This window comes from Pezoporus occidentalis, unplaced genomic scaffold, assembly GCF_034315485.1.
Source record: "Pezoporus occidentalis ecotype Australia unplaced genomic scaffold, CSIRO_AGI_Poc_V1 ctg68, whole genome shotgun sequence".
In the NCBI taxonomy this organism is placed as follows: domain Eukaryota; kingdom Metazoa; phylum Chordata; class Aves; order Psittaciformes; family Psittacidae; genus Pezoporus; species Pezoporus occidentalis.
In genome coordinates this window covers 3,124,416-3,147,068 of record NW_026916030.1, presented here as the reverse complement: position 1 = coordinate 3,147,068, position 22,653 = coordinate 3,124,416, and the positions used below count along the sequence as shown (strand labels likewise).

Here is a 22,653-nt window from a genome sequence, read left to right as displayed (position 1 = left end):
ATGTAGCTCCGTGATTTAATTTTCTCTGACATATTGAGTCTATGTTTTAGCCTACAGAACTCCACAGCTGTGCCCTAATTCTCTTTTCCTTGTGATCTCAACATCGCTGCCTTTTAAGGCATCGCTATTCTTGGATCTCAGCAGGACACCATGTTAGACTGTCACCCCGCACTCCCTGCGCTGCCATTGCATAAAGCCAGTTCTCCCTGGACTTGCAGATAATATGCACAAGGAAAAGTTTGGAGCAATTTAGTGGGTGGATAAGATGAGATCAGAGTGCTTTATATTCCCCACACTAGTATATATTAAGGTGTGGGTGTAGGGATTCCTCTGTGATTGCTGTCTGAGGGCACAAGGAAAATGTATTTTGTTACAAATAGTAAGCAATAATGCAGTTGGGTTTCAGCAAGGCTTATATCCAGGATGACAATACACACAGGAAAAGATGGATGTCTTTTGCTTTCAATGAGAGGTTGCTGCCCTGTGGATGTTTATATTCTGTTTTGTTAAGTGGCATTCTTGTCTCTAGAACAGTATAAGCCTAATTCTTGATTTAACCAAATATTGACTGCATCTTAATACCTTATCTACTTTATCTGACATCTTACATTTGCTCATATAAATGTAGCACAAGCATAGTTCACTAAATTTGGCGTAGGAACTTGCTAGATGTGATTGAGCCTGTTCTCACACGCGATGTGCCACCCTCGCCATGCTGGTACGTGAATCTGAACACAGAGAGAGTGTCTCTGGTGAGTAGCAAAGACTGTCTTCTGTAGTACGTGCGCTGCAAAGTCATCACAGCACAGCACAAATAGCCCTGTATTTTCTGCTGATAAGATACCTGGCGGTAAGCATGGGGAGTTTTTTATGAGCTTTGTTTTCAAGGTACATGATAAAAAACACAAATGCAGATTTTAATGTCTAACTGCCAGAAAAATGAGGGGGCTTATCTTAAATAACCACCGATATATCATACGATTGGCATGTCAAAAATGTAATGCTGAAATCCAGGGACTGTTGTTGGGGCAGACTGTTTTCATTTCGGATCTGAATCTTCCCTGTTTCCTCTAAGATCATCCCACATTTCTTACAACACCTCGTGCTGGAGAGAATCCCTCTGGCGAAACGCAGGTGCGCTGCATTGTGGGAGTATTTATGGGAATGATCAGCAGGCAGCCAGGCCTGCTGTGTTTCAGCTGGCAACATGCAAATGCAGCCATGGAGGGGCAGTTCTGTCTGTCTGTCCTGCCCCAGCACACACAGACACGCTGCCACAGCAGTGCCTGGGGTGCACTCGCTCCTCAGCCCCTTGTGAGGAGCAGGGAGAGATTGATTGTTTTAGGTAATCTGTTATCCTCACATTCCCGACACAGCAAAGCTGGTAAAACCAGGGTGGGAGCAGTGGGTTCCATGGGGTTTTAGTGTTTCTCTTGAGCTTGCAGCTCAAGCTGTAAAGAGGGCAGTGTTCAGTGGAGTGCAGCTCAGGACATGCTTAATGAGGGGAAATCAACCCCTCTAATTTAGGGGCCAGCATCCCCAGGCGGTCATGGAGAAAGGTGGATTCCTTCAGTAGGCAATTGAGAGGCATCTGTTAGGAAGCAATCACTGTCCTGACTTGGGTGTGCTCTCAGTTCGAGGTTCCTGCACAAGGAATTAAGGTCCCTGGCTTTGCTGAGTGCTGCTTTTGAGCTGGCTGTGGGAAGAGCTGCTGTTCTTTGCTGACTGTGCAGAGGAACTTGGAGCCTCTTCCCTTGCAAAACATAAAAGTTATAAATCTGGTGGTCTGTTGCCTTTGGTCCTGTACGTGCAGGCTGTTTCAGTAATTAATGTAGGCATTAACCTGCTCCTGCTATTACATGTGATGCGATCTCAGTATTACTAAAAAGCCATTCCATCAGCTGTGCTCCAGCACAGCATCAGCTCAGACTCCTGCTTTTCCAGTTCAGGATAGTTTCCACATCATTTTGGGATCCGGTGGAAGGAAATGTAGGACTTTAGAAGTGGTGGAGCCTTTATGGATCTTGGCTCGAATCCCACAGGACCTGAGGGCGAATACCAGTCTCAGGCTGGTTTCTTTCTGCTTGAAATCAGTGTCAGAGCCGCTACAGCTCTCTCTGAACATATCTGCCTCTTCAAGGGTACTTAATTTGTGATGGTTTTGTTCCTTCCCTCTAGAATCTATTCCCCTGGCAACCTGTCCATCTGTTTTCCAGCAGGATCCAGGGGTGTATAAATTGGTACCTGGTTAGGCTTAAATTGCATGGAGCTCTCTTCTTGAGATAAACCTCTGCCTAGGCTGTAAGAAATCAGCCAATTAACCTTGGATGCTCTAGACACAATTTGCTGGATAACTTGTATTTACAAATTGCAAGTGTCTGAATTTGTTCAGGCACATTTTATGCTATTTGTTGCCTTTAAGCTGTAGCTGTTGCTAATTCCTTCTATTGGTGCAACTTCTACCCCAGCAGGCCTGGTTAGAGCTTCCATGTTATAATACTGAATACTGTGATGCAGTACGGCTGCTACAACCATCTCCAGAAGTGAATCACAGACCTATAATAACACAAAATCAAAAAGTGAATGATAATGGAAGGATGTTGTTGGTAGCGGAACTGTTGCTGTATTCAGGGTGTGATGTAGGATTATGGTTAAAAAGCACAAATTAAAAATACAAACCACTTTTACACACCCTGAATTCCCAAATGCCCCCAAAACATCTGTGATTGTTTTAAGAAGAAATGAGACCCTCTTGATGGTGACAAACTGCTTAAAGAGAAGCCATTTGGCTTTACTGCCAGCACTGCGTTACAGGAGGATGAGGGAGACCACTGTTGGTGGTCCAAAAGGGTTTGGATGAGAATTATTTTAAATGGAGAATTAAATGTCTTTCTTGAAAATAAATTTAAATTTCACTTAGGAAAAATAAAGAGCGAGAAGGGTTAATTTTAGGATTTGGAATTATTTGCCCACTCTGGTCTGCTCCAGCCACTCTCTGAGACCCGGCTGGGGCTGGCAGGGGGCCTGTTCTGTGGGTGTTACCTGCTCTACAGAAACACTGTGGGAAGAGTGCATTGATTTTAGATACACTATTAATACAGATGTGAGGGAGGACACAGTAATTGGTAGTGATTATTGTTTGGGATCTGCTCCAACAGCTGTATCAAAAGAAAGTTGGGAAGTAGATGTGAAAAAGTGACTTTACAAACCAAAGAATGATTCCAGCAAAAAGTGTGTTTCTGGATGTTGCAGAATAAAGCTGGAAGCGCCTGGCCTGTGCCCACCCTCTGCCCTGCTGCTTCCACTGACAGCATCATTCAGCAGCACGTAGGGATTCAAGAGCTCTACAAAAAGGGATGTTACAAGCAGACCAGTAGCAGACTGGTCTGGTCTCGCATCCACAAGCTCCTTCTATGTTTAGATGCCTTAATGAGACGGGCTTTTGTGGTCAGGGCTGCTGACAGGAAAGAAAAAGGGGGAAATAAAAATGTGTGTAGGGAATTGTCGTGGGAAGAGCTTTCCACAACATTCATGGGCTCTTCATATCCTGAGGACAAAGTTGAAGAAATGCAAAGAAATCACATCTCTGGGATGGCTATGACAAATCACAGCATTGTGACATTACATTTAATGTATTTTAATTGATTCTGGGTTTGTCCCCCGTTGGTTTTATAGTGCTGTCATCTGGAAGACAAAATACAGAGCTGTGCTTTCCCAGCAGAGCTCTGCTTGTATCTGTACCGGTTGTATATGGAAGACCAGGCTTTGTGTGAACTGGATAATTAGCCTGTAAACGAACCAGAGCAAATCTAGGCTTGTGAAGTATCTTCTGATGTGAGTAAAATATTGACTAGCTACCAGTTAAGTTAGCATGAGGATGGATCTTGTGGAAAATAGCATGTGAAGATGTAGTTAGGCTGTATTGTGAGATGCATGTACATGGGGATCAACTTGATATCCAAAAATTAGTTCCACCATGAGGAGTAAGTTCTTGACTCCAAAGCCAAAGCAGATACTTGGCACAGAGCACATTCTCTTCTGCTTCAGCCAGGGAAGTAGCTGGTAATTGGAGGCTCATCTTCTGTGAATCAGCCACAAAAGAAAATGAGGGCACGTTTTTTGAATGGGCTTGATGAAAACAGAGGGATATCGGGATTAGAGATTCCTGGTTTCTTCTCTGGGCTTGGAGAAGAGTGTGATTTGTCATGCTTCATCCTGAGCTGCCATTGTTGGTGCACCCTGCCCGGTCCTCTTCCCATCTACTCAGTTTGGTTGGTGGTTGCTGGGGTTCTTTTTGTGCAAGATGACTGCTTTTCTCTTTTCTCCTGCTTTCCTCCTCACTGTGAAATGGAGGGAAGGTCCTCAGTACACAGAAGACCCTGTTTATCTTTGAGCTATGTGGTTGTGTAGAACAGGTTTATGACTATAGGAATTTCATCCTGAAAATGTCTTGCAGTCTTGGGGACTCATGAAGAACCGGTTGTAGCTGCTTCCCATATGTAGTATTGTAGTGTTCCTGCTCAAGTGCATTCTCTTATTACCACGGATTTAAATATTTGATTTACAAAATGTTGCTGCCTGATACTCCAGGAGTATCATATAAGACACATCACAATAGATACTGAGCTTAAAGATTGTTTTAAATGGCTTTAATACAGACAGAGGTCAGAAAAGGCAAGATAACAGCAAAAGAGGCTATGTCAAAAAGTAATTAGAGCAGGACAAATGGATTGTGCAGGCATGTCGAAGGCTGTTATTTCTGTAGGCAGTGAGTAGGAAAGGTGTTAATGTAATGTGACAGATCTGGAGCAAAAATGAGGGTGCAGGGAAAACAAATAGGAGCTGACCAATGGAATGGTTTAAATTATGAGGTTTGCTTTAACATAATTTGATTACACATGAAAGAAATGTTTAGTGTCGTTCCTTTTGAAAACCTAATTGTCTTAAATACTGCATGTTCAATTCAGTCTTTACACCCAAAGAAGTGGCCCCCTCTCCGTGGCAGCCTCACTATCTGTCAGTATTAACCATGTGAATAGTTTGTCCTGAGCAGCTTCACAAGCAGAGAGGAGGAAGATTTTGTTCCCTAGAGTTAGCCTGCTAAAATTGTCTCTTCCTTGCAGTCACGTACCTCTTAATTTGGGACCTTGGGCTCCCGGGGTTGGGTGGTATCTGCGGTCTGGAGCTGCTGGTAGAGATGATGTGAAAATTGAGAATCTAGTTTATCAGAAGAAAAGGACTGGGGTCAGGTTTAGCAGAAGAAAGATGGGAGATAACATCTTCTCAGGATCCAGTCTTTGCTCTATTCAAACGCAAGAGCAATATTAGTGTGAGGAAGATCAGGTACCTGGGAAGGGTGTGGGTATTGTCAGGGTGTTCCAAACAGTTCCTCCATACTTATATTCCCATTCTTGTAAATTCTGGAAGGACATTTCTGTTCAGCTTTTCCTTTTCTTGTAAAACAAGAAAACATTTTTACAAACGTCAACAGTTTTCTGTTCCTGAGGACAGTAAAAGCCGATCTTTAAATCTTGATATGTATCTACAATAGCACTTCTGTACCCCGTTCTGTGCTTGCTGCTGTTGGCTGGGTGCGGAGCCGTCCATCCATCTGTCAGCTGCTGCCCTCTCCTGTCCAGCCGCCATCCTGGACTGGAGCTGGTTCCTGCTGGGAACACGGGACCCTTCAGTGACACAGCAGTGTCAAACAGCACGTTGGGGGCTGGCAATGAGCATGGAGCGGGGTGAGCCCCTCTGCACATGGAGCTGGGTTGGGGTCCTGTCTCATTGAGGGCACAGCAGTGCTCCAGCATAGCACATTTCCTAAGCCCCAAGGGCTAGATACTTGTTGATGTTTTCTCTCTTCCCATGGAATACATGCATTTCTCTGTGCTCGGAGCCAGCCCTGGTTGCAACAGGGATGCTCCTACTTCTGCTCAGTGTTGCCTTTATGCCCCGCTCAGGGCTGGGTTCTGGGCTGTTGTAACATGCTGCCTCTGCTGCCAAGTCCCACCGAAGTGCAAGAGGCACAAAGGAGTCCGGTAGTTCACAGGCAGGATTTGTCCCATGTTCCTAATGATCTAATCCAGCTCATTAGCAATTGCAGTCATAGCAGTGTGCTTGGTGCAGGTACAGAATCTGCAGCATTAGTACTGAAGTTTTTTATAGATATAATAACAAACCCTGGTCTGTTGTTGTGATTAAAACCACCAGTAACTGCAGCAAACCAGTGTAGCTGCGTGACTGCTATTTATGTAAGTCAGCTGTAAAATAATCTTATGGCTTTTCAGTTTACGTCTTTAGCGCACAAAACTATTCCTGCTTCTTCAGATCCAGGAGATGTTCTCTGCCTTTCCACCTCTGTGCCTCTCATCTGTTCCTGTGTCCTGCTGAACATCTCAGGTTTGGGCGAAGATATTTCTGCTCGTCTGTGCACTCGCTATTGCTGATGGGCTGTGCTGGATCTGTAGGTGGGAAATGCCAGGGTAAAGCCCCACTGCTGCACCTGGGGTGCTTTCAGTGAATTCCATCCCTGAATATTGTTCTTGTGGGAGAAACAAGGGGCTGCAGAAGGACACGAGGAGGGTGCAAGGGTCAGATGTAGCCCTGGGCTTGCTGTTGCCCTGGCCCTGCAGGTGTTTGGGGTGCTCTGGGGCTGTCACTGATTATAGGAACCCAACTCAAGGACTTCCCCATGTTTTCCAGAATGATCTGATGCTGCGTGAATGGGTTTGGGTTACTGCGTGAATCCCAGAAGGGGTTATAGTCATCCCATAGAAGGGAAGCACTTTCTGCGAAGGGTTTAGAATGGAGCTCGATTGCCTGTTCATAGAAATGTAAAGCTTCTTCCTTTGCAATTCTCCTTTCTTGTACTTGCCCACTAAGGCAGTAAAACCATATACTTCTCATGCCTGCAATCCCATTTGTTTTCCTTTTTTCCTCTGAAGGCGACCTCTCTAAGGAGCCCTTAACCTCCCCCCCCCGCTTTTCCCTCTGTTGTACAGAGCTGGCCTCCAATGTTTGTCACCCATCAAGCAAGACGCAATGAAATGCTTCTTGCAAGCTGTTCAATAGCCTGGGATGGCAAAGTCAGTAGCCAAGCAAATGAAAGCATAAATAGATAAAACTGGAAATTGGTGGAAGGATTCATTTTGCACAACGACAAAGCAAACTAATAAGATGGAGGAAAATGCTTAAATTTATGTGCAGCAAGTGATTACCTTCACCAGGATTATTAACATCACATTCCTGATGTGTTTAATGCTGGGAGCAGAGAAATGACCCGCACCCGTTATTAAACCACTATCAGAAGTCAGGAGGATGTTTATTATCATTTCTTGCAGCTCCTTCCATAGCCTCTCTAAACAATTTTAATTTTATTTTTATTTTCTCTGAAATATCTGTATATGTGGATGGAGGGAAATAGATTTGGGGGGGAAAGTATGTGCTGTGTTTACCTGGAACCATTTCTCTCACTGCAGTGGCTGACAGTGGTAACATCTGCAGTCCTGAGGCCGCTGAGATCTGTTAACCTGAATTTAGATCATTTATTCTTCTACATTTGCAAACCAGCTTGGTTCTGGTGTGCAGGCACTGGGTGTCATTCCCCAGCTGTGGGGCTCCTGTGCATGTGGGGCTGTTCCTGGGAGAGCTGAACCACACGGGCTCGGGAGTGTTGGGCTGGAAAATGGAGGTGCTGCCACTGGCACTGTGAAATAAAAACAAATCCAGGATTCCGGTGTTTCCTTGGGTGCTGTTTGTTGCTTGAAATCAAATTGAGTTAGTATTTCAATTTGGTTTGGGGCAAGCTCACTGATGTGGAGGCAGCTTTTGGTTGAGCTGCCTTCAGCACCGAGATGGGCTCGGTTTTGTTATCCACAGCCTGGACTTTGTTCGTGCCACAAAGGGGCCGATGTCTCAAACTGCGTCCGCACAACAGAGCCCCGATTGTCATGAAAATGGGCAAAGCCTCGCTAGAGCTGGAGAATTATGGAACAGTGGCTGAGGGTGAGGAAGGGCTGCCCCGTCCTGGGTCCACATGGGCCAGATCTGGCTGCTTTGTCTGGCACCACAGTTCACTGTGGGCAAACTGCAGTGAAATGTTGTGGTTTTCCTGTCCTCACCTGCATGCAAGTGACCACACTGGTAATGGATGAGCCAATGCCTGGCATGCTCTGGAGATCTTCCTCCATCCTCCTCTTGCTCCCTGTGCCCGTCCCTTATGGCCATGACATCAAGGCAATAAATCAGGCAGCATCACTTGTCCAGTTTTTGTCCGTGGTTTTGGCTTTTACTGCTATGAACTGGTCTTATTCTAAAACTTTAGATGTCACCTATAATGCTGTCAGCTTTTTCTATCTGGGGTATGAACTGGTTGATTCAGGCTAAAATAAAGACCAGGCACTTGATTTTTCCTTTTCCCAGCCTTGCTGTAAGGCTATTTGGTTCAGACAAGAGAATTAATCTTTCTTGCCTCTTTGTCTGCCCTCTGTCCATTCCCAGTCTGGCTTCTTATTTTACAGAATAGTTCCAGATCTGTGCAGGTTTTTTCCACCCCTAAGGATTTATTATGGACAAACTGTGACGTGTATTTAAATGCGAGTTTTGAGTTGATTTGGAAGATTTGGGTTGGTTGTTTGGCCACATATCCTTTTTCCCAGCCAGGTTTTGTCAATAACTGCAGTAGATTCTGCATTAGCAGGGTTGGGTGGTTTTGGTGTATCTCTGTTTTGAATCCCAGCAGCAGTTGTGTGAGTAACTTCGAGTCGGTGTGTTATCCTGAGGTGAAGTTGCTCTGTTTCAGATCTGTGTCCACATCACACTGCTGTGTTGCAAAATCAGTGCTCTGCATTCTGGTCACACTTCTCCGAGGGGTGCCGGGAGCAAGCAGAGTGCTCACATGGGATGAAGAATGCAGAGCCTTGGGAGCAGGCACAATTGCAAACAGCTGTGTCAATAATGCGGCCAGGGGACCACTTACCTTGGCCATGCGCAGCGTCACCGGCTTCTCACACAGTCCTGCTTTGGTAACCTCCAGAGGGAAAAAAGAGAGGTCAATCTGAAGAGCACGTCAAGGACCGACGCAGCAGCTTTACATATTGACAGCATAAGCAAACTGGAGACCTGGCCCAGTGAAGGACTGGTTTGTGACGGCTCATTCCTGCATTGCACACCTGCTCCTGCAGGATTCATAGAATCACAGAATCATGGAATGGTTTCTGTTGGAAGGGACCTTAAAGCTCATTCAGTTCCAGCCCCCTGCCACGGACAGGGACACCTTCCACTGGAGCAGGTTGCTCCAAGCCCTGTCCAGCCTGTCCAGGAGGATGCTCCTGAGCTCTGCTCGTGCATGCACATGGGGTTATTTGTGTTGCTGGATGTCACCAGAAAGCAATAAAATTTCAGGCTTGGGATCGGGTGAAATATGACCTCCTTTGTTGCCTCTGTGCCTTGTTTGGTTTAAGTCAGCCATTTCCCAGAGCATGTTGAGCCTCAGGATGAGGAATAGAAGTAGAATGTGGCTTTTGAATGGAGTCAGTGCATTCATCTGGAGGACAGGTTGAACTGGGCATTGGCAGAAATGTTTCTGGGCAATCCCATTTATGCCTTTGGCGTGGTGAGCATTGGTTTGGGCTTGGTCAAACACAGTGGGCCACTGGGACAAGTTATTGGGCATCTCATGTTTGCAGTACTAATGACATGTGAACTGAACAATATCCAAGGCTGAGTTCATCCCCAGAGGAGAATGAAGGAGCAGAAGAACTTCATGAAAATACTCACTAGTGCAGAGAAACCTGTGGCTGTATCTGATGGAGAGCTCACCATCACCAGTGCCACCATGGAGGTCCCTGTTTTGAGGGAGGCAGCTAAGTCAGCTGGTGTTGGGCATGGCTGGGGGAATGCTGGAACAGGATGTGCTCCTGCTTGTATCGTCACAGACAAAGCACATGTGTTCTCCTGGTGAGGGAGCTGTGGTGAGCATCCATCTGCGCTGGCATCTGGAGGCAGGCAGCTCTGCCTGGGGCTGCTTGTGTTTGCTTATTGTAACGCTGGACTGCATTTCAGTCATGATTGCAGCCAAGCGTATGGTTTTGGCCGATAGTTGTTATCAGCTTGAAGAAATAGTTGGTAATATTTGGTAATTGAGCAGGATGCTGGGCTCTCCAACCTAGGTCATGCATTGCTGAGAAGGGATGGACCAGGTGATCCCTGAGGTCCCTTCCAGCCTGGGATTCCAGGAGTCAGGGGCACTTGGTGGGCAGCATGGTGCCTTCCCTCGCCTGCACTGGGAGACCCCCCTGCAGTCCTGTGTTCAGCCCTGAGGCAACAGCACAAGAGGGACGTGGAGCTCTTGGAGCAAGTCCAGAGGAGGCAATGGAGATGCTGCGAGGGCTGGAGCAGCTCTGCTCTGGAGCCAGGCTGAGAGAGCTGGGCTGGGTCAGCCTGCAGAAGAGAAGGCTCCTGAAGGGGAGACCTTAGAGCAGCTCCAGTGCCTAAAGGGGCTCCAGGAAACCTGGAGAGGGGCTTTGGCAAGGGCCTGTAGGGACAGGCCAAGGGGAATGGCTTGAACCTGCCAGAGGGGAGACTGAGATGAGCTCTTAGGCAGAAGCTCTTCCCTGGGAGGGTGCTGAGGCGCTGGCACAGGGTGCCCAGAGAAGCTGTGGCTGCCCCATCCCTGGCAGTGTTCAAGGCCAGGTTGGACACAAGCTGCTCCAGTGGAAGGTGTCCCTGCCGGTGGCAGGGGTTGGAACTGGATGAGCTTTAAGGTCCCTTCAACCCGAACCATTCCATGATCCCATTTTCTCCTGCCGGGGTGCCCGAGGTACCAGTTTAACCCCGGGTCTCTCAGCCACGGAAGCGTCCCGGCGCTGTGCCCGGTGCCCGTCCTGCGGCGGTGCCTCCGCTCGAGGCAGCCCCTCGTTACCCCCCTCCCGCAGGGGCGCGGCGGGGCTGACATCACTGCTCGTTAGCATAGGCCCGGCCCGCGGTCGGCGGCGATGGCCGAGCCGGGCTGCCCGCCCGCCCGCGCCGCTGCCCCGCTCCCCGCCGCGCCGCCGCCATGAGGCGGCCCTAGCAGCGCGGCGCCGGGGGGATGAAGCGGGACTCGACCTGCATGGAAGGTGAGCGGGGCCGGGCCCAGGGGCGCCGGCCTTTGTTCGGGCGGCGGCCGCCGGGGGTGCGCGGCCGGAGGGGGAGGCCGGGGCCGGGCCTTGGAGCTGCCGCAGCCGTGAGGGGGCTTTCCCCCCTTTTCTCTCCGTGTTCTGCGAGCTGCGGGGGAATGCGAGCGCGGATTATGTGGTTAAAAACGAGGGGGAAAATGGGGGTATTAGTTTGTTTTATGGGTTAATTTGTTTATATTTTAAACTTCCTAATCGCTCTGACCATCTGGAAGAGCTTTTTTTAGTATCGTTAATTATTGATAGCATCGGGGTCATGCAGGCACTTGATAACGCAGCTCATCTCTCCAGGGACTAGCACTAGTTCACTGATATTTTACAGCGTTTCTTCCCCCCGCGCTGTGTTTGGAGACAGTGGCAAAGCTCTCCTCCGGGGTCAGGACGGGATGCTGAAGGGAAGCACGTTGCTGTTCGGGTAGCACATCCTGAAAAGTCATTATTTTCAGCCGTGCCGAGGCCCTGCCTCCCTGTGGGCAGGGGCTGCTGCCTTTGGTGGCGATGGGTTAATCTTGGGTTTTCTTCATTGTGCATCATTCTCAATCGTTGCACGTCGATAACTTCAGTGAGTCCAAGGCGGTTATTTTGAGTCAATTTTTAATCTTGTTGCTTTGTAATGTATCAAAGTGCAGACTATAGAGGCTAAGGCAGGGCTCGATTCCGAGCGTGTGGCCGTGCTGGAGCGAGGGCAAGGGGACCCTGCAAAAAGCTTTCATTTTCTGGCATTGGGCTTAGGGACAGTTGATCACTCGGGAGAGCGGCTGCGAGCTCGGAGCGGATCCATAGACGGAGCAAGCATGGGTCGGGATGCAGGGCGACCCTCGCGCCCCTCGCAGCAGCTCCAGCCGGCGGGGGCACATTTTGGTGCAGTGGCTTTTGTTCCAAACTCTTTGTGCAACAACCGGTTGGAGCGAAGGATCAGGCCCATCCGTTCTCCCTGTGCCACACAATGGAGCGGGATAAGGACCTCCGGGGCCTGCACTGGGTCCCATGGGACCCGGGTGCTGTGGGGCGCAGGGCTGGGTGTTGGGGTGAGGGGGAGAAGCAGGGACAGGGGCACCCAGCCTGGCCGGGAGAAGTTGCATTTCACAGATGAGTTTTTGATATGCAAATGGTGATTGCTCCCAGCCCCGGGAAGGGAAGGGTGACGGGTTTCATCAGCTGCACACTCTTGATTTATACCTACCTGAAAAAGAGCAGCCAATGGTTTCTCTTGTTTTTCATGGGGGTTTTCATTTGACTGAACTCTTTCCTGGCAAAAACAAACCCAGTGTGGAATAAGACTGTGAGTTTTGCATTTAATCACTGGAAAGGGAGAGCAGAGCTGGGATGCACTCGGCCGTTCCCCTGTTGCAGCATTTCTCCTCTTTTCAGTACTTGGTTGGTGCTTTTTTAAATGTCTCCGTAAATAGAACATCTTTTTACAGTGCAGAGAGTAAGGTTGGAGGCAGCCTTTCCTTCCCCTTCTCTTTTTTATCTTAAAGGACTTGAGGAGGCTTGTCCATTTAAATTAACCTTTATCCCAGCTGGGCACACAAATGTTTTTGTTTTAGTTCACAGAGGGTTAATTCTATTCAGGCTCCCACCATGGCTGGCCTGAGCCGGGGCAGCACAATCTGCTCTTTAAGCCCAAGCAGGATGCTGGTGCCTTTGCCCACATCCAGCGTGGGGCTGGGACCCCCCATCTGTGGGGTCCATGGGGGAGCATGAGCGGGATGCTCCAGCCCATTGTGCACCCAGCCGTGGGCTCGGCTGCCGAGGTCGCTGCTGTCCTGGGGAGGGGCTGCTGAACAGAAAATTTAATCCCTGTGTTCATCGATTATAAGTTAAAGAAAAGCCCCTTAAGCAAAAAAAGCCCAGTTTTGGGGTTGGGCTTGTTTGGACAATGCAGCACTCGGCAGCAAGGGGGGAGTTACACCAATTCTGCCTTGAATTTATCAAGATGATTTACTTGAAACTAAAAATTGACACTGAAAAAAATTGTTAGGGAAGATAAGGGGAAAAGAAACCTTAAACATGCTTGTTTGTGCTCGAGGCATCATCAGAGGCCAGTGAGGTTTGGGTAGGATTTAAGTAACACATGTGTGAGATCTCCCCCTTCTGCTCCCCCTCTTCAAACAGCTGGTATTCAGCAGCTTGAGATTTAGACCCAGCTAAAGGGTACTGCAGGGCCTGTGGGATAGGGCCAGTTAATCAGGAAGCAAATAACCGATACACAGTTGAAAAGATGTTAAATATATGAATGAATTGTAGTGCTGAGTGTGGTCTGAGAACCTTTTTTCAGCTATGAAAGATTTTCTTAGCTGTAAATCCTGTTCTGGGGTAGAAATGGGGGAAGTTCTGCAAACTGCAGCTTTGCAGTGGGACCAAATCCCACCTCGGGGAGTTTGGGTCGGGGTTTGTGCCTTCCCTTTTGCCCTCACTCTAGGAAATAAAGGCTTTGTCTCTGCTCCATTATAAAGCACCGATACTACGAGCCACACAAGCTGGCTGCACAGGCACACAGTCCGATTTCCAAGGAGAAATACCAGGGAGCTGTGGTTGCTGTACAGTTTTAAACTGCATCTGCAGGGTGGGTGCGATCCTTCTCGCAGCCGTGGGGGACCACGGAGATGAAGCATCTGGTTCCCTCCAGGAATGCCGCCGTGCTGCCCGCCAGTTCTAGGAACACCACAGGCGCTTCCTGGTAGCCTGCTCGGGGTGTTTATCCACAGGAGCCGTACAGGTGGGAGCGGTGATGGAGGTTTGCTGGGGGCTGGATGCATGTCTTGATACTTTACTTGATTTGCTGGATATTTTACATGCTCTTTCATGCACTCAAGAATTCCTGCGCTTTCGTGTTTTCTGTGCGTGTCTTTGCCTTGGCTTCGGCAGGATTCAAAGGCATTTCCTTTTGGAAATTCATAGGAATTTTTTTCTGAAAATTACCAAAACTATTCATTTCACTGAGGGGGAAAAAGCAAGACTTAAAAAACAAGCGAGCTGCTTCTACTGTTTCCCTTATAAAACATAGACAAGGAGCGATTTCTTTTCTGTGACTCTTATATAACATCATAATATTCTTGGGAGAACTTGCATTGTATTAAAATGTGGTATGAAACCTACCATGACCCCTGCAAACAATGCAGCCTTTAATGTGGCTTCGGGGAGGGGTTAGCAAGGGAGTAACCATAAAAATCTTCAGGGTTCAAGATGAGGTTGAGATTTTTTGTGAGTGCTTTTGTCGTAGCAGCAACTGTTTGATTTAGTGGCCCCTGCTACAATGGCTTGTGAGAACAAAGCCCGAATATCCCATGTATGAGTTCGTTAAATGTAAGCCCCCTCAGGAAGATTGGGGAAGGAGCTTCCTCCGCCTTCTCTCTGAAATAAAACACGTGCAAAAGGTATTTGTAAAAACTTCTTGGCAATTGCTTTGTTTCCTGATCTACGTTGTTGTGTGTGGAAATCAGTGAGAGGTACCAGAGACAGAGAAGGGAGGGTTTATTTGCTTTAAAATCATGATACTTCATATGTGTTTTGATACTCTAGTGAAATTTAAAGGTTAAGGGAGTTCAGAGCACAAAATCGCTTTAAATTTGCCTGAGCTTTACCATTTCTGTGAAGTTTGGCTGTGATTCTGCCCCGGCTCTCCCACCGATTGCCTACATAAGGCGCTTGCATTAAGTAGGGTGAAAAACAGCAAAGGTCAGGAGCCAGCAAACCCGTGGACCACAGGGGGAACGTCCTGGGCCTGGTCATGGTTCCTACAGGGTCTTTTAGACCTCTGAAAGCCTCAGGCTTTCCATAGGTGATTATTTTTTACCTGCCACTTCAGTGTGAGGGGTGGTTTACTGTGTGTACAGGCAGCTCTGTAGTCCCTGGAGGTCCGTGTCTTTGTTCACAGTGCGTGCTGCTGTTCTACCGTGCATTTTAATCTGGAAACACCCCCAGTTAACAGTTTCTGCAGGGAGACCTGTGTGGTTCTTGTGGATGGGGCCATTCACACCACCTCGCCCTCACCCTACTAGCAGGTAGATGGAGACGGTGAGAGACGGATTCTGATTCCTCCTCACTTTAACCATCCAGGCTTCCCTGTTTGCCAGGCAGTGGCCCTATTCTTCCCACAACAAAAAGCTGTGCCTGGAAATGAGCCCTCATTTACATCCTCAGCCATCAGCATGCTGGGGTGAGGAGGGAGCCCTGCGACCCAGCATGGGATGTGATCTGCTGCGGACTGCAGTGCTGGGGTTTGATGCTGCAGCCATCCCCAGCGTCCTCCTCTGCCTTTTCCATGCGTGCAAACCGGTATTTTCATGGTTCCCCAGTTCCAGCCCAGCTTGTCGGGCCATGGCACAACATGCCCAGCGGCCAGCACGGACACTGCTGCTGACCTCGGGATCCCCCAGTGCCTGCGATTTATGGCACTGCTGTTGGGAGCAGGGGGAGGGCCAGGAGTTAAGCTGGGGCTGAGCTAAAACCCTTGCAGATAGAGGACTCTTCTGTCCTAGGCTAATCCCCTTGGCCCCCTCCCAGTGTTTATCAGATAGCTGAAGGTAGAGATTATGCCCTTGGTGACTACAAAGTCATGTTTAGCTGCCTCCCTTCAGCAAGATGCTCCGATAGCCTCAGCCCTGATCTGTGCCAGCATTCCTTTGGGGCTGCCTTAATCACATACCTGAGGTTGTCTGTCCTGTAAAACGGAATGTTTTAGTGTGGTGGTGACAGCATGAATGTTTTTCAGTTAAAGTTGGAGTTCCCTTCATTCATCCCTTTATTGTAAGGTTTTACAGTAGTTGCAGTGGAACTTGCAGAAAAGTGAAAATCTGCATGCTATGCAGTAGCAAACCTTTTAAATATAACACAGATTGGTTGTGGTTTCTCCTGGGTTTAAACTGTGGAGGAACTTGCTCATGAATGAGAGAGCAGCTGGTCTACATGTTTACTTGGTTTGTGTAACTGAAAACTGGTTTCATTTCTGATCCTGATAGCTCATTTGTTTCTGTTGCGTTCCCAGGTAGTAAGAAGCTGTGTACTGGTTTCTCAGGTCGCTACCACGACTGCTTCATGGTGTCTCCCCCAAGCACTGCCATGTACTCCTGATTTCCCTGTTATTAATTTGATTGTAGCTATGATGTGAGCTCCTGCCCCAGAGGAGTTTCTCTGCAGTGGTTTGGACACAGGAATTGTGCGCAGCACAGCTTGTGTCCACAGGGCAGGCTCTGGGAAGCATATGCTCCTAAGCAGCTTGCCTTTAACTACATGTGCTTAAATACACATACCATACAAACTCCAGGGAGAAAGGACAGGACTCAAGTTAAACTTTGGGTACCAAGGCTGGTGTGGAGACCTATGTGCAGCATCCATCCCCAGGGAGCTGCAGAGAACTGTTGTCACCTCCTGGGTCCTGCTCTAGCTGTGAGTGTTTCTGCCTGTTGGAGATTGCACAGTTGTGTGTTCAGGGCAAGAAATACTGGAAACAATCTGATTTAACCAGCACCCACAGGAAATGCTCGACTGAGTGGAAGACAGAAGTGGGGTTCCTCGAATCCCATTGCTCTAAACCAAAGCAATGTCCTTTCTGTTCCTCAGTCCCATCACCTTGCTCAGCCAGGTTGATCTGTTTATCTGGGTAACGTTTATGTGACGTTTAAGAAAGCAGCCCCATGAAGTACGCTGCAGGTTGGTGTGTAACCCTGCACACACTTCAATAGCGCCTGTCTTCAAAGTGCAGCTCTGTTTGTATCTGCTGGGATACTAATGGGTTAAAACACTGGGGCAGGGAAGGCAGATTGTGCTGGTGTGTGAGGGGTTAAGCTGCTTGCCTGTGCTAAACATCTGCTACAGAAAAAGCTGCTGGTGCAACTTGCTGGCATTATTTTAAGTGTAGCTGCCTGTTGATGTGAACTGAGGTTTAGGCCTCCCTATGCACATGAGTGAGGATCCATCTGGGTTCTCTTCTGCCATCATGTACTTTTTCCTTTGTGTTTGACACCCGTGTGTGTGTGGAGCTCACTGCTTGCTCACAGGTTCTCGCTGAGCTGTGCATCATTCCTGCTCTGTCTCTCAAGCAATGTTAAAGTCAGAAGATACTGAATTTAATGTGACAGCTCCTGTTGCTCGGTGTCCTCAGTTTTCATTTTTAGCCATCAAAGCCTTCCAAAGGTTTGGAAAAGGAACAGTAAAATCACGTCACTGTATGATTGTTTCTGTAGTAACATTCACTCGGGCTCTGGATGGTGATGTCTGTCGTGAGGCTTTTGCTGGCGCAGCCGGAGCTGCAGGAAGAAGCAGGGAGGTGCTTGCCCCAGGAATACCCAAGGTGTCACAGCATTTTGTGTGCACTGGTGTCTGCCAGGCACAATTTCTGTATTTGCACACCCTGGCCTGTGCAGCTGAGGCAGGGCTCTTCATACCCTGTTTCTCCTCAACATTCATGTCAATAACAGCATGAAGTTCAATGAGGGCTGCTGGGGAGAGCCACGTTGTCACCCCTGCTCCAAGCATCCAGTCACAGTGCTGGGAGGGTGAGAAATGGAGCTTCCCCTTGCAGCCATGTGCTGCTGCTCTCTGGTGCTGTGCCATGGGTCTGCAGGAACCTGACAGTGACTGCTGCTTCATCAAACTGGCCTAACACAAACTCAAGGGGTTTCCTACTGAGTGTCCACAGTGGGTGCCAGCACCACTGGGCACCAAGCGCAATGTCCAGAGAAAAAAACCTGTATGTTGGGAGTAAACTTCTGGGGCAGCACAGCATGCTTGTGCCATGATGATGAGAAAACAGCATCCATTTCTTTACTCTCCTCTCTACTCTTTGTTAAGGGAATCCATAAGGTATGTCAGGGAAGCCACATTTGGCCCCAGGGTGACAGGGTTTGACCTGCTGCCCATGGAGGTAGAAAACCCTGATCCGTGGCAGAAGCAGGCATTGGCAGCAGTGTGGCCTCTTATGGCTGCAGTGTGTGCTCCTCACAATCTAAACAGCACCTTGTTTCCCAAACTAAGGGAAAGGTAAAGAAGGCACAGAGTCGGTACCTATGGCCAGGCTGGCCACAGTGTGCCTTTTGCAGTCCCCTCAGGAGAGTCTCCGATCACTCAGTGAAGCTGTTCTGTTGACCACAAAGCCTTTCCCCTTCTCTTGCAGATGAGCGGGTGGATCAGCGAACCTGCCTGATCTGCGGGGACAGAGCGACGGGGCTGCACTATGGGATCATCTCCTGCGAGGGCTGCAAGGGGTTCTTCAAAAGGAGCATCTGCAACAAGCGGGTTTACAGATGCAGTCGGGACAAGAACTGCGTCATGTCACGCAAACAGCGCAACAGATGCCAGTACTGCCGCCTGCTCAAATGCCTCCAGATGGGGATGAACCGGAAAGGTAAAGAACACTGGGCTTTTTATAGGGGAAGGTACAGGCTGGGGCCTGTGTTAGCAATGTGAGCTGCCCAGGCTCAGCTGCCTTTCTGTATTACAGTTCTGCCTCTCAAATTCTGGACAAGAAAAAGAGAAGCTTCAGCAAAATTATACATGCATAAAAAAATTCTTCCTGAAGTACTTTGTTACTGTATTGGAGGAAAGATCTGTATGAATTGAAAACATGTACAAATATTTGGAGGACTGATCGTTGTGATCCCTTTTTTCAGGGAAGGTGATTTACTGTCCTTTCTAACATCTGACCTTGCATTTTCCCTGATTGAAATGGTCACTATTTTTATACCTCAATATATTAATGTGGCAAAAATCAGTGCATTTAAATAGACTTTTAAAATGCCAAGACATCTGAGTCAGATTTACCTGTTTATTGTGTGAGCTTCGACCTGCAGCTGCTCCACAGTGGTGTGGGGTTGGGAATGCCAAAGGTGGTTTTGCCACGTACAAGGTCACTGGGGAGCAGATGTGATCTGGGATAGGGACAGCCACCCCTTAGTCCCCATGTGTACAGACTGATGAAATGCTACAGTATCATCTTCAGGATGGAAAATCTTTATTAGCTCAGAAATTAGTAATAAAAAATAGACTGGAATAGACTCTTCAATCTGTTGGTGTTTTAATCTCGGGAATTGTTACCCATTGAAGGCAGAGATTTGTTGATTTAATGGCAACTCACAGGAGTTGGAGCAGGAGTGGGTGCTGCCGTAGCTCAGTAGCTGGTTGTGCTCCTTCTTCCCCTCCTGGATGAGCAGGTGGGGTGGTGAGAGGGACCACTAAACAAAGGTGTCATCTCATGTTTTTTAAATGCAGCTATTGATGCCTTCAGTGTCATCCTTCTTGTGAAAGCCGCCTGTCAAAAGCACTAAAACTTCCATCAATTTACTGCAAATCCGCCAGGATCTTTCTCAGGAAGGGTATCTTGGGGCTGAGATGGAAAGCTTATCTCCTGACCGCTTTGATTACAAATGATTTCTGGGAGTTCCACTTGCTGGGGACCACAGCTGAGCTCCCGGTGATGAGAGCTCAGCTCAGGGCGGCCAGAACCTGTTCGTGTGTCCTAAGGGTCTGCAGCGTGAACTGCTCCGCGCCTCCGGATCTTGCCACTTGGGGAGCGCTGTTTGGGGTTTTATAAGCCCCATCGCTCGCTGCCCGCTCCCTGCCCGCGCTGCCGTGTCCGGTACCGGCAGCAGGCTCCCCGGTGCCTGCAGGCGCAGCTCACCCGCGGGGGCAGAGCGCCACCTGCTGGCCCGGTGACCACCCTGCTTCCCTCTCCTTTCCTCCGATAGCACTTGGAAATCGAAAGATCCGGACAATTTCTATCCATTGCTCATAATGCCATTAGCTGAGAAGCTTTATGGATCACAATTAGCGATAAAATAGCTTGGAAAAGTAGAGAAATTCTCCCCCAAATTGGAAAACAGTTACTGTAGTTCCATTATGTTAGAAAAAAACCCTAAAGGGAGTAACAGAGAGGTAACTGCGACAGCTCAGTTTTGTATCAGACCCTTTTCTTTCCATGAGAAACTAATGGGTTTTTGGAAAGAGCTTGCATAGAACAGCCATGTTTGTTAAAAAGACCTTGTTGTCTTGCTGTATCTTAAAGAGATTTGTGTGTTGTAAAAGGTAACTGCAGTCGGTTTCTCTCCTGTGTTTGTGGCTTCTCGAGTTTGCTTACTGAATGCTGCCTGGCATTTTAAATAAAACTACTTGCTGTTGCATGGAGGTGAGAGAGTTTGTGATAGAAGGATTGAAACTGCAGTGCTGATCTCGTAACATGTTGTTGGAAGGTGCCACAGCAATGGTTGTAAATCATCAGACACTTTGTAGTGATGTGCATTGATTGACGAGGGGGTTGTGATGCAGGAAAACACAGCTTAGGTGCAAGTGGAGGTGTGTGTAGCTCTGCCTTGCTGCGATTGCATTAGCTGAGTGTGTGTAATCCCCGAGCTGCAAGCACAGACGAGGATGATTTGAGCTGAGGGTATCTAAAATCAAGCAACAGACAAATTTTTCCTTACATTTTGTGTCATTTTCTGCTTCAGGAGGGCCTCCTGCAGCCCTGTGTGCCAAGCAGGGCCAGGCCAGCTGGCAGCAGCAAGGTCACCATGCAGCTGGGGAGAGCCTCCTGCCAAGTCTGGCCAGGTCACGGTGGGAAAGAGATTGGGACCTGATAAACAGCTGGACCTGGCCTGGGAGAGGCAGCACACCAGGAGCAGGGCAGGTGCTTGAGTGCTGTCAGCTTCTGCAGAGCTGCTCTGCCAATAAAGTTAAAAGCAGATGGAAAAGGAAGGTGGAGAAGCATCTCCAGGTTAATCCCCTTAATTGGACTTTGTTGAAGTTCCTTGGAAATTGTTTAAAGAGCTTTAAAAATTCAGCTACTCTATTGAGAAACTGGGCTGCCTTTCTGAAATGAAACTGCAGAGCTCGGGCTAGTAACTGGAATGCTCAGTGACAGCTTTGTGTGCAGCTGGCTGGGTAAAATCTCCCCTTCATTTGCTGTGACAGCTGTAGAGATCTGACTCTCTGAAGTGACAGCAGTGTTAGTAGTTACCACTGAGGTGCTTTATCTCTGTGTTGCTGCAGCACTGGTTCATGCCTCCCTGGGTGGAGTCTGGCTCATGGTGGTTCACTGTGGGCAGTGCAGTTAGAAAGGCCGGCATTCACATGTACTTTTCTAGCTGTTGTGGGCATTCACTGGGTTATCTCCAGGGTGAAGCAGGGTTGCTTTCCATGTGCCATTTCTCAAATTATGCTGGAATTAATTGTGTTACAGAATTGCTATTCCTGCATTACCTGTCACTCATGGATCACACGAAAAAGTAAACTCCCTGTGTAATGCTTGTAGCTCCATCGATGTGTTTATGCTGTTAGGGTGAGGACCATGACGTGTACAGCTCGATCTCTCCAGTGCCCTGGAAAGCACTGGAGGTTTCTATGTAAACTGCTTTGATGAACAAAATGAATCTTTTAAGGCATAAAGATTTTTTCCTCGAAACAGTAGATACCTTCTTGTGTACTTCTGGAATACTCAACAGAAGCATTCCTCACCAAGAACTGAACAGTAGCCTTCTTCACCTAGGTTTGCTTGTTTTCTTTCAGCAATCAGAGAAGATGGCATGCCAGGAGGCAGAAACAAAAGCATTGGACCTGTCCAGGTGAGCATGTCCAGCTGTTTCTTCATGGTTCCCTTCAGCTTTTACTCTCTTGCCCTTGGCACACAGCTCTCTTGCGGTGGTGGGCTCGGACTGTGGCAGCACCTTGGGATGATCTGATTGAGCCTTTCTCAGCCATGCTGTGCCTCCTGCTGGCATAGCAGGGCTTTGGCTCTCCACGAGCATTAGAAATACATCATGAACTGTAGATTTGTAAATAAAGCTCCGTGCTTGCTTGTCCCCGCAGCAGTCCCAGGTGCCTGTGTGGATTCACGGGCAGGCTCGAGGTGCTCTGTCCTTTGTGAGCTGCACAAGGACAGCTCCACAGCTCCCAGTAAATCTCAGGGGCTGCCTGCTGCAATTCCTTCAGTTGTTGCAAGCGGGGCACCCGGTAAATATCTCACTGATTGATGGCACAGCTTGTCTGGAGATGTCTTGTAAAGCACGAGGTAATTCAGCCCAACAGCTTGTACTGTACGTGTGAGAAATGATGGCCATTTCCAGCTTGCTTCTGGAAAAGAGGTCTTTTAGGACTTTACTATTTATTTTAATAAAATAGAAATAACACTGAAAGCATTTTCTGTGGCTCTGTGTGCCTGTGGAAAGACTGGTCACCCCAGCCCAAAACCAGGCCATGAGAAGCCACGCAACCAGACACACTGCTTGTTCAGTTAGATCCTTCATAGCAGACTGAGAGAAAGGCAAGAATCAGATAGTGCCTGTGGTCAGCATCAGAGAGAGCCTAGCTCAAACAGTAAAAAAGTCTCTGTAACGATAGAGCATTCCTGCTGTTTGCAAACATGATATTTATAACAGCATTAGATCCTGGTTAAAGCTGAAGAACAAACATTTCATTTCTGGCCAGGTAACGATTTTTAGTGCCTCTGTGAGAAATGTTTGGCTCTTGAAAATGATGTTCAGAG

At 48.2% G+C, this 22,653-nt stretch overlaps 1 protein-coding gene across 5 annotated transcripts in view; it reads left to right on the top strand.

Annotated features, from left to right (window-relative positions):
* The window catches only part of NR6A1 (nuclear receptor subfamily 6 group A member 1), an 83,414-nt gene that overhangs the window by 43,937 nt on the left and 16,824 nt on the right, over nt 1-22,653 (top strand). For 4 of the 5 annotated variants that reach the window (XM_062641034.1, XM_062641036.1, XM_062641033.1 and 1 more), the window contains 2 exons: nt 18,295-18,525; nt 21,678-21,733. In XM_062641034.1, coding sequence (XP_062497018.1) covers nt 18,295-18,525; nt 21,678-21,733 — 287 coding nt within the window. Of the gene's footprint in view, nt 1-10,982; nt 11,121-18,294; nt 18,526-21,677; nt 21,734-22,653 lie in introns of those variants that run through there. The other variant, XM_062641037.1, reaches the window with a different exon arrangement.